Here is a 12,350-nt window from a genome sequence, read left to right on the forward strand (position 1 = left end):
CTTCCTATCGCTAAAATTTCGAACACTCATCGCCGTTTCACACAGATACAGACATTCAACTACGGTACACCATACAACAGTTGTGTTGTGCAGAACAACTTTCGCTAAATTATCCAGTGTTTTTCTCAAAGGGCGAATTTTATTACTGCTGGATCCGTACAATTCACGTTTATCTCTAGTCCGAGTTAAGGTTTTAAGCTGTGAACCATTAGCCCGTATATCTACGTGTAACGCTGTCGTATTTCTGACGCGGTGGCGTTAAAGACGATGTAAGCTTTACGTGCAAACCACCGCATTCTTTCTTCGAGGGTCGTTCGTGTAACTTGTTTCACTCGTTTCTGAGCAGAGTTTTAATGTGATCTGGTCGGTCTAATTGGTAAATAAGTGCCGCTGACACTAATTATTCGAAATTAAGTGACAAAATGATAGATTATCTTTACAAGGGTTGGTCGTCAGACCGAGCCGTTGGGCCGTCAGGCAGTGAACTAGTACGCTCGATACGTGCAGCAGAATTTAGAAGGAACTGTAAAGCAGGCCTGCCGGCAGGGGGTACAGGCGTTTTGGCGCAGTACAAGATACTAGCTTGTGTGGCCGTCGAGGGGCAGATGAGGTAGGTAATTGGTCTATGCTATGAAAAATTGTTGTTTCTCAAAACCAAAGATAACCAGGCTTATAGCGTGCCTTCTACAGGACACGTGTTACGCATAGTAATGCCTATGCAGACGACACAAGGTAGGTGGTAGCTTTCTGCTGGCGCCTGTTCTAGTTGTTAAGAATGAAAGTGTACCGTTGTTTTCATATTCTGATACAAATAAAAACAACAGAATCGTACTTGATCAGTGAAATTCGTTTGTAATTGGACTTGATTTTTAATGATGTTTCATTTTGGCTAAAGGACTAGTAGGTTCAATTGGTTTTCATCAGAGGTAGATGATCTTATTATGGATTATTCGGATTTGTATCACCGGAATACCGGCAGGCTCAGAAACAAGTTTCTTTTTATACCGACACACTTAGAATGCACTTAATCTAAAGGGCTAAGTCCTTAGCGTTCCACTAATTTCATGTTCGGTGTTACATAAAGATAGATGCTGAGAATGTATCTAACGTTACCATTTATTGTAAACCCTCAATCTCCTATAATAATTATGAACGCTTTATCTATCTTAGTGCATCATTCAGGCAACAAAAAAGGTGCAGATAGGCTTGCCCGATTTTGTGCTTCTTAAGTATCAATCATTCGGCTTGTGTTAACGTTGTAACGCTATTGTACGTTTAGCTGTACTATGTTCCAAAATTCTACAATTGTATACGCTAGTCCAGTGGTACTTCTATTGTCCTCGTGTACGTACGTATTGTTTTATTAGGATGGCAACGCTCTGCTAGGTACCGATTTTGCATGCCCTATAGCACTGATCGCATATAGTTGTGAGAGTAGGCATCTCTTTTTGTACATATCTGTCGTGTCCGAAGTTAACCAAGGCGGCGTTTGCTTCGTCGAAGACGGGGCATTTAGCTGTCACCGGTCTGGTGCTATTTTTACTATGACACGGAAGAACGCTTCGAAACGGTGAGCCACTTTGACCTTGTCGGCCGCTGAGACACTATGCCCCTCGAAGTACTTCAGTCTGAGATGTTGTTTGGGTGCTACAACGGAACCTCACAGCGGCGCTCTATTTTATTTGATGTCATTGGCCACATCTGGTGCCGTACTATACTCCCAGAATACCCACAATATCTCCGAGTCAAGCGAGCATAGGTGGATAGAAGGCTTTGAGCCACTTGATCTGCCGATCGAACAATTTGTTTGCACTTTAATGTAGACAGCTTTACAGCCAGGCATGGCGACCGGTACCATTTATCTATCAGCCGTCTAACCTTGACGATGTCGATGTCCAAACCAATCGATTGTCGTCCACGTAGCTGCCATGACCCAATGACTACCAGAACTTATATAACGACCAATATAATGAAGAAAGACATTCTCTCAATATCTTATTCATATCATACGGTTACGGCTGACTGTTATTGTTAGAACGTTTTTTTTGTATTGTTCATACCATAATAAGTAGGTAAGTTAACAGTTCTAATTCATCTTGCATTTTTTTTGCGAAGTTATAATAAAATAGGACTTTTCAACCTGAATGGACAATCGACAATCCCGCCACGTGCTCTCGTTCAGACAGATAGGCGACTGGCTGGCTTCCAACACGAAATGAACCATCTGTCTCTGTCCGGGTCTGAACCTAGAGCCCAACGTGTGCCTACGATTAGCAGGAGAATAAGTTACCGTTAGTTTTCATCTAACGCCTTATTGCAATCGTCCTTTTGTTGGCAAAGAGGTTCCAGGCTGAGCAGTGATGGAAGCAGCTATAAGCCTATCGTACTTCACCCGTGCCACATATTCATTACCATTCAGTACCAGAATTCAAGGCAATTTTCTTACGTTTTTCTTTCATCATCTTTGATTTTTTTGCTTGGCAAATAGGACAGCTACCGCAAATTGGCCTGCTGTCTTTTTTTTAACAACTCAATGTTGAGCGTTGTCTGAAAACGTACGCTATCTTCGTTATTTTCATCATCGACGTTAATCACAGCCGACGGTAGTGACAATCGCCGAAGCGTCGTTGTTCAAAAATCCAAATTTATCATCATTTCGCTACCGACCAGCCGATACAACTTGTCGCGGCCGTGCTAATAGAAGCAGAAAGCGTAGAATTAGTACAGACAGTAGATGCTTAAGTTCAAGTTATCGGCGATCCGTAACCTGCCGTTGGCTTTCATGGGTCCTTGCCTACTTCCTCATTTCCCTTTCATTGTTTTCCGCAGCATATCTACATAAAATATAACCATTGTAGTGTTCGTTGTTTGTAAAAAATTGTTGTCGTTGTCTGATACAGGGGTAAACAGCGGCTCGTTTTTGACAAAGCGTCTCTATTATCGACTGGCGGCGCCGAGCGGTACGGATAAAGAGCTTCATACACCGCCGTAGGGAGCCATACGTCGCGTTTTGACTTCGACGCTGGCTAATGCTATAGGCAGCGTCCGACACCCTTTGTCCGGGTCCTCGGTTCTCGCCGCCCCGAAACCGTCTACGTATAATTTAATACATTGCTAGCGGTTAGCTGCTTGTTTTCTTTCTTTGCCTTCAATCCGACTTGTTCCGAAGTCGTCGTGAGTGGTTATTGTTCAGATATCGACGACCGCTAGGCCGCCAGACTAGTCGGTCCGTCGACCGTTTTGAAGTAAACTCCGCAGATAGGCGCCGACAGAAGTTAGGCCAAATGAAAGTAAATAAATAAAAAAAACAAGCGTCGACGTTGAAGGGCGAGAAGTCGACACTCGCCAAATGATCGACGCGGCATGTTTATATATTTCACAGCTGCTGTAGCTGTTCGTGTTGCAGTTATTGTTGCGATGTGACATTTAATGGCCTGCAATCATCGCCTCAGTTAGGAAGACTCGACGAGGTATACGACGAGGTCTTCTGTATTTACCGTTTCGTAAAGGACGCACGCCCTATTCGGCTAGACATAAAGAAGCAGAAAATATGGTTAGCATTGTCACAGCCAGCTTTACCTTATCGAAGGAGTGTACTATATTTATAGAATAGCCATTAATGGGACCATATGACTAGAGAATGATAAGTTTTGTTTGGGTATCATATTAAGATTTTCAAATCATTCTATAATTCGTTCGACTATATATAGGAGATAGTCTTAAATAACGGTATTCTGTGGCTGCCTGAAGTACTCAAATGGTAAAAATAAAACTGCGTGCCTAGCAGACAACGAGTAATCGCTTGGTCGGCTAATGTTTGCCCACTTTTGCTTATCGTCCATACAGTCGACGATACCCTTCATTTTTCTTTCATATTTCATGACCGTCTTTTGTTTTTGATTGCTTTGTTTCAGCTTAAATTTGCTTACATATTTTTTTCCGTTTTTGTTTTGGTCTGATTGCCATATTTTTTTGCTGAGCGGATCCGATGTGTTACAAGTCACACATCGTTGATGCCAGTTGTATGACTAGAACTCTTTGTTGTTAGCTTCTTAACTCTTAATTGTATTGGCGGTGTATATTTACTTGAAAACTCTCCGGGATAAAAAAAAAAGAAGTGCTCAGTGGCTGGGGCGCACGGTTGGGATTGTCATACAGTGTGATGTAGTGAAGGCTTGTATAGACAACGTTTGGTAGCAGCCGGCGTGAGTGATCATGATGGTCATAATGACGGGTATGTTTTGTGATAGCAATGCAAACAGCCCAAACCTGAGTTTTTTGCTGAGATGCAGAAGCAGAAGTTCTGATTCTAAACAGAATAAGAAAACTAGTCGACAGAAATGGCGGGTAACTGAGCGGGTCTGCGGCAGCCCACCCGGACGGATGGACCGACCCTTTTTACCTCAGATACTTGTAGGCCTACTTCACAACCAAGTTATGACATGTACTTTGTCGGACTGATGCTGCTATTCGTTGTCTGACCGTCCTTCCACCCCTTGATCTATCGGTGCGTGTAGCGGTCAACCTCCCTGCATGTTTCTGCTTCACACCTTTGTGAGGTGTCTACGAGAGTCGCGCGAGCGTCAGAGCGGGCGTGCTGAAGTCGTGCTGTTCAGGATTTCGCTCCGTGAAGCCGCTGGCGTATGATGTTCCTCTATATTCACTCACTGTTGTTGCTGCTGCTGCTATCTCCTCGTTGGGTTTAGGTGTTAGCCACCAGCAGTCACTTGTTGAATGTCAGGCGTTTACCTAACGCTGGCGGCTCGTCATAAGATGACGGAAACCCGTCAGAAAGCCGACGTCGGTGGGCGGTCAATAACAAGCCGAAGAAGTCGATAGGCCTTTGTCGCCTGCCTCTAGTCATTGCCATGAGACCGCACCGACATGGAACAACGTATCAACTAGAGGTACGTATCGAACCGACCGACTAGCTGACGCGCTGCACATCAGTCAGTGTATTACACAGGCAACTATTGATGCCACTGCGCGTCGTTACGAAATGGATAGGCAACAACGGCGCGTGTCTTCATGAAGGTTCAGAGCCATTAGGCCTTGGCTAAATCTTCAACCACGCGCCAGCTGAACTAACTAAACTAAGCTGAAGCAGCAGAACGCTCTCTGAGCTCTTGGCGGCGCTAGCTGTATTTAAGGTGCCAATTGGGACTTCTGATTGATTGTTCTCTAGGTATCCGTTTGGCTGATAACTGTCCAAAGGATCCCTCTCGTTGTGATCAGCGACGGTTTCTCCTCATCGCAGCTGACCAACTAGCAACAATCAGTCAGGTATCCTAGCAGCGACAGAGCACGTGTTTCCTTTATCCTTTGGCTGATCGAGCGTTCAAATCGGAGAGGTACTTGATCGGAAAGCCGCTTCATGTTCTCGGTGGAACAGCTTTCGTTTCGACTCTTTGACACTCTACAGACCATCGTGGCACACGAATTGCTCCACGAAGGCATCTCATCTTCATTTTTGTTGTCTTTTGCTCCTTTCTTCCACTGTTCGTTTGAGCTTTATAAACATACGTTTTCAGTTGGATGGGTGCTGCTGTTAATGTAGATGCGGATTCCCTCATTAAATTCGTTTGCTGATCCGTTCATCGATCGAACTGTGTCCTTCGAAAGCACTTGTCGGTTTCTCGGTAGTTAAATCCGGTTAAGTTATGATCGTATCGATGCTTGCCGCATACGAAGCACGGGCGTAATCGCTAGCTACTCAAGTTGTGCTTCGATAGATGGTAAGACGATAACTGGAACGGCGTATTCATGCGGGTATGCCCGAGCATAGGTTACATTTTGCTAGAAGGCCTTCTGTCAGATTCCGTATTGAATCCGAGCTCGATTAATGAAACATGAGTTACCGGTATTCTCAATGGCATCAGTGCTTATACAGACACGCAGTGCTTCACTATTTGTCATGCTCAAAATGTGATTTGTTGCTATTTAGTAAACGCCCTTTCCACGAAGTGACTGCAGACGCTGCTAAATAACTCTGTCAGTAGCGTGTGCCGGGTGCACGAAGGACGACGTACTTCACAACATAGATTCATACCTGACAAAAGTAAATGGACTCTTTCACGTCGCCGGTTTACAGTGGGCGACGATATCTTCCTGTGAATGCGCGCAATCTGTTTCGGTTAGGTGTCCATTAGAACAATGTTGTGTTGTAAAGTCTTTGTTAAAACCTGTCAGTCTAGTAGTTTGGCCTTATTGTACTCTATGTTTATGTGATAGGTTTAAAACGTCTTAAAATCGCCCTCCTTCCGACAAGCTTTTCCATTTCAGGTTACGTGTACTAGAAATCCGTGCCAATAGAACAAATCGTGCATCGTAGCTGGCCACACAGATTCGAGTTCATAGAAGGCTATACGTTCAGAAGAACATATGGCTTGGCATGTCAACTGACTGACCTTACAGCTGCTCTGCGCTTCGACATTCATCTGTTACTGACTAATTCTCAGATCATTTGTTTTATCCAACAATCCCCTGTCCTAATCGCCCTATGGGTCTATCTCACTTTTACTCGCAAAGCGTTTGCATGAGCCGAGCCGGATATACAGTCGTAATATTTCACTACTAGCACTAGAGTAAACGTCTCAAGTTTTACGTGCGTCCCAATTCTACACCTAGTCAAATGTCGTGTTAGCAAAGGGCCAAGAAGAAAATGTCTTTGAAACTGCTAGCCAGACACGTTCCCGCTCCACATTTCTACCATCTTCACAGGTTGTACGAGTGGTTAACTATTACAAATCCGCTATACAAGATCACGCATGCCGCACTCACGGCGGTTTACGCGGCGGCAATGTGGGTTTTTCGTTCTCACATCGTTCGCGTCTACAAGATGCGGCCATCTTCCTGTTTTTATCATACTGTTTTGGTCTCCTCGTGGAAGCACACGGTTTGAAAAAGAAGCGATAGAAAAAGAAAGGGGGAAGATGGATTCTGCAAGATTTGTGTGGAGTGTGTGTTTCCTGCCGACTGTGTATACAACGGCAACGCTAGCAGTGGCGCTGTTCGTTCGTCCTTTTGTCCATCTATTCGACTGTTGCTTGAGTTAATTCCATTTCACCCTGCCACCGAGTGATGTTCGCGGGCGGCAGGAGATCGCGGCACAACTCATCTCTCTCGGACTCCCTTTGCCGCTTTAGATCTTTGCCGCCCGCCCCTCCGTCGCTTGTTTGACGGCGTCGGCGGCGGCGGCGGCGGCAACCGCTGCGACTTAGCAGACTCAGAAGACGTGTCCAACATCGCGTATGTATACACACGGTCCCTCAGTCACATGCCCACTTTAGTGGGCATATGACTGAGTGTTTTCGTAATGTTCACTCGATTACCGATCAGCTTATGGAGTAAAGGAACACCCTACTATAGTCGCGGATTGGCCTTTATTTCACTAGACGTTACCAGGCCATGTGTACGCCATTTCATCGACGATCAGCGTCGACTGAACGAAGTGTAGTAGTTGTACGCGTTAGCGAACCGGAGTCGGTAGAGCTTTCGTGGCTACAGGCATCTCTCAGTAGTAGGCACCCGTTGGATTCTCTTTTTCTTCGCGAACACTTCCTTACTGTCGCGTACGAAGCAATCGGCTGGGTATTGAGATTTATTTCGCGTTTTCGATTCGGTGTTTCTATACGCTTTGCTTTTCTGTATCTTGTTACTCGTAAGCAGGCCAGTATAAGCATGGCGGGCCTTGACACAGCATTCAAATGGTCGAAAATCTTTTTTTCCGTTCTGCCCATAAGCACCCACCCACTTATGCGCGTTCGCACGAAGCAATGAGATTGAACGTACGTTGTCGACAAAGTTATGAGATCGAGAGAAAAAATAGGACGAAAAATTGGTCAGCGTCACTCAATATGATCGTTACCTGCCAATGAGGCTAAACGTTTCGTATTAGTTTGATAAAACTGAGCCTTTTAATGGGTCCATTTCTAAAGGACAAGCTAAACGCTGATGAAGACGGCACTCCTGTTTGTATATAATCCGAAAATGAACAGATTATTAGATTCCTATATCAAATTCGTCTTTCGAAACCCTCGTTTCCCTTTTCCGTACGCTCACCCCGAGCGACTAACAACACGAGTTGCTATTATCGTGTCCCTTTATAGGTTTGGTTCAGTAATCGACGCGCTCGCTGGCGCAAACAAATTGGACATAACGGCCAACATCATCCTCAGACACATTCGGCTCATAGTGGTCACCCTGTGCACGCCGGTCATCATGGGACGCATCTGCCAGCTGTCGGTGGCTTTCCTGCCCTTGCTTCACCGTCGGTTTACTCCTCATCGGCCTACGGTGGCCTGCTCAACGAGGCGGTGTCCCCCCAATCCTCGCTTGGCCCTGGCACCGTCTACCATACATCAAACCCCACTCCTCAATCCCAACCTGGAGCGAGTCAGCAGCAGGCTGGGCCGCAACAGCAGCAAGATCAATGCTCAAGTGCAGCAAATGCGGCAAGCGCAAACGTGACTAGCACCGACAACACGAATCCACGCAACAACCATGGTATGAAAAGACAGAAAAACACATCTCATTATATTAGTTCTTTTTTTCAGTTAAACTACACTTAGATCAGTTCTATGTAGCAAAAGCGATTTAAGCAGCATTTGTTGCTTTATTAATTTTTCAGAGTCGGATAGCGGACTCACATCGCATCCGTGCCGCGAGGACAGTGACTTGGCCTCATTGACAGCTACTAGTGGAGGTGGCCACTCGGAGAGCAGCACGGCTGGGCTTCAGCATCAGACCGGAGGTGCCTACCCCGCAGTGGGCGCATTAGGCCTTCATGCAGTGGGTGTTGGTGTTGGGGTGGGTCAGCTTGCCTCACAGGAATACCACTCACATGCAGTTACTCCGGCTGGAACAACCCACGGCCATGCCGCGATCGACGACCTCATGCCTTGGAACCGTCCGAACGCATGGCCCACCCAGGGCAGTATTGGCCAGGCCACTCAGGCGCCAGGAGTTAATAATCACCATATGTCGGCCGCGGCAGCAGCTATGTGTCATGGAGCTCCTACCCCGCAGAATGGAACTGCCACGTTTAACGAAGTATTCTCTCCAGCACCAGCTGCTAACGGCTACTTAACGGGGGCGGACTTTGGTCAGTTTTATTACCCGGGTGGGCAGTTGAGTGGAGCCGGTCTTCGAGGTTTGACACTCTAAAATCTCCGAGACAATACCAAGAGCTCCGCCTCTACCTTTGCACTAAATAGAGTAGCTTGAAGAAAAAAAAGAAGACACTACAACAATGATACATAATGGGCAAACGTGACCACGAGACGAAGAGTGGAATAGCTGTGAACGGAAAGCAAGCGAGATATTCACGATGTAAATATGTTGTGCGAGTGCCTATTTTTTTGTGACTGAAAGATAAAAGCAGATGTTGTTTCGAAGCGTTAAAAGGACGCTTCGTCAATATAACACAGTTAAAATTTTCTGCAGTTTCGGCCATTTTAATAGAAAGTGGGGCAGTAATGATTTTTGCGTTCGGCAGGATCGTATGAAATTAGACCTTCAGACCGTGTTCAATATGTTGAAAGATCAACAACCTCAGCCAGGTATCACTGATTTGGGAGTTCGGTAGATTTTCAATGGTATAGGAAATTTACTATATTGGCGTTTGCTGGAAGTTCCAATAGCAGATATGTTCAAAGTCAGGACTGCAACTGCATGTAACCTACTTCCTGTTAATACAAATATATCTCGTATGTTTCCTGTTTTATCAAATAGATTTCGTCGTCAATCTACTTGCTACTTCGGTGCAGTTACATCCAATTTGTTTGCACCATGTGCGTACGAATCTATCCATCTCCTCCTGCTACTGGAACTTAATCTAGGTTTGCGATATAAAGATCGTCAGTCAATTAGAGATTGAAGTGTCCTAGGAAACATCTGCTGCTGCAGGGATGACGAAGAGGATCACTGAGATTTGTTTAGAGCAGAAGGTGTTTGTGGATAATGTTTAGTGCAATTGTCATTGAAAAAAAAAAACTGATACGACGGGTATTCAGTAAGGACGTGTACAAACTGACGCAGAGGGAGATGCTGTTTGGATTCATTCAGACATAATGGTAAATTATCAAGCGGCATGATTAATAGATGAGATCTAGGAATAGACGTTTCCCTTAAACCGCTCGTGTATGCACTTTAGCGGTACGCAGGGGAGAGCCAGCGTAAGCCGAAAACCAATAAACGTTATCGAAAATTGTAAATTTTATCTCAAGGGATACACGTACGGACAGATGGATACAATTACATATACATATACATATATATATATATATATATATATATATATATATATATGTGACTTTTATGATCGTAGAACACAACCTCACACGGTAAAATATAGCAACACACACATCTGATAATTGTAATTTATTCTGTAGACATGTATTACTTGGGAGAAAAGAGAGCGCGGGACAGTGCCACGAGATTTCTTCGTAATGTGATTTATTTATCTTGCAGGCTTCCTATCTGCAAAATGGCGTGAGAGCAAATACCTAAATATTCTGCCAGTTTGACCTTTGAATGTGCGACAAGCTGAAAAGGCTAAAAATACAAAATCGATGTCACTTTCCTTATTGTCCATTGTCAAAAGTGACATAAACCTAAGCATTTAACATTTAGATAAGATAACGTTGAACGGGCCCCATTCCAATTGATCATAGTATAAATAGCACTAGCGCAATATTTAAAAAGAACCGCCACATCACCGTCATTAGCACACTAGGACCCGCGGCCGATTTTGAAATACAAAGAGCATGTTATAATGCGATGCGCTGTCTGAATAATCGTTAAGGGGGTACTCGATAGATGTACCGCGAGAATTTTTCTTACGATGAAATCTCTCTATCTATAGCTGCAGCGAAAACGGGGTATGTATGAGTAGAAAAAGATGAGCTACTTAGTGCAGATCCTTCGTCGACGAGAAGCCATTCGATCGTCAGTTGAACTCGCTCGTTAGTAACGCGGTCAAAACAGCAACGGTGGTTGATAGAATCAGTAACAATAATCGTCTCATTGCTTAATCTATAGGCTATAATCGTCCATTACGCCTATGGCACCCCTTGAGCCCATCGCACAGTTCTGATTAGATACTCTCTCGTCGACCCAACGATTATGTAGTCTATGATAGATAAAATTTTATTGATTCAACTTTTTGTTTTTTTTTTCAATAGATGCCATCTAATATGCCAGCTAAGCTGGTTTTTTTCAAGAGACGCGACTATCTTGTGGATTTTATTGGGTCAAAGTAATCGAAAATACGAGTAAGAATATTTCCTTTTTGGTTTCTTGTGGAATTACTCGACCAGCCACCTCTTCGAACTAACGGAAAAAAAATTTAGCCAGATCAATATCTCAATGAATAACCCATATGAAGGGCAATGCATGTTAATAAAGTGTGCCTATGATCGAAATAAGCGAAATGCGAATAAGCGACTGGGGGCAATTCCGTGTTTACTTCTAAATGGACCAACGTAGAAAAAACGAATTGCCCGCCGTATGACGCCATGTTATTGTGTAGCATAGCCATGATGAGTTGCAATAATGATTTAGATTGCACTGCATCAACTAAGAAGAGACAAAGCTAATCTTTCTACTTCCGCTAATATACTAAGCATAACCTGAACTCACTGGCACCGCAACTTATTTTCCGTGTTCTGTTGTTTTATATATAAATATCCATCTAGCACTTACCTATATTTCGAGCCCGGGTATAATGCTTACTCCTTTGAAATATCTTCATTGGTAATTGCCCATCGTTTCCGGAACGGTCTGTTACCGTACCTTCTTCACCACGCAAAATTCAGCTGTCGTCGGAGTAAGATTAAATCACTTTATAATCCAGTCAATCGACGAGCTAGTTCAATGCTGTTTAATTCTGGTTCCTATCAATCAATATCGCTAACTAACTTCTGTTTTTAGGAAGATTAAAAACAGTGACTTTGATGGTCGAAGCCTGCTTGATCATGATAGAATGCACAGTGTGCGTCTGCCCACGCGGGCTTATGGCGCGACAACGATGTACATATATAGCATATAGATAAATTCATATAATCAAATTTCTACGTCGGACGACGTTGACGTGACAGTGATGGATTTAAATCCCGTCTGCTTAACAATGACTTCACGCACCTCTCGATCCGTATCGGATGTGTGCCACTATGTCTTGTGTGTATCGTTAGCTCCGGTACCCCTTAGAACAATAATATTATTCTTTAATATAATAAAAAAACAATACATAGAAGTATAGTGAATTTACAGTAACAGACACGACCTCAACTTGCGTACGTCTATAGATAATGTCGAAACGAAAATTTGTATTTAAAAATAAAACAGAAACA

At 44.1% G+C, this 12,350-nt stretch overlaps 1 protein-coding gene across 2 annotated transcripts in view; it reads left to right on the forward strand.

Moving 5' to 3' along the window:
* LOC111252661 (uncharacterized) overlaps window positions 1–12,349 on the forward strand; it is a 54,326-nt gene extending 41,977 nt beyond the window's left edge. For both annotated transcript variants that reach the window (XM_086992399.1, XM_022810909.2), the window contains 2 exons: window positions 8,109–8,505; window positions 8,630–12,349. In XM_086992399.1, coding sequence (XP_086848525.1) covers window positions 8,109–8,505; window positions 8,630–9,165 — 933 coding nt within the window. In that variant the 3' untranslated portion in view covers window positions 9,166–12,349. The remainder of the gene's footprint in view (window positions 1–8,108; window positions 8,506–8,629) is intronic.
* The last annotated feature ends 1 nt before the right edge of the window (window position 12,350 follows it).

This window comes from Varroa destructor, unplaced genomic scaffold (genome assembly GCF_002443255.2).
Source record: "Varroa destructor unplaced genomic scaffold, Vdes_3.0 BEIS01000006.1, whole genome shotgun sequence".
Taxonomy (NCBI): domain Eukaryota; kingdom Metazoa; phylum Arthropoda; class Arachnida; order Mesostigmata; family Varroidae; genus Varroa; species Varroa destructor.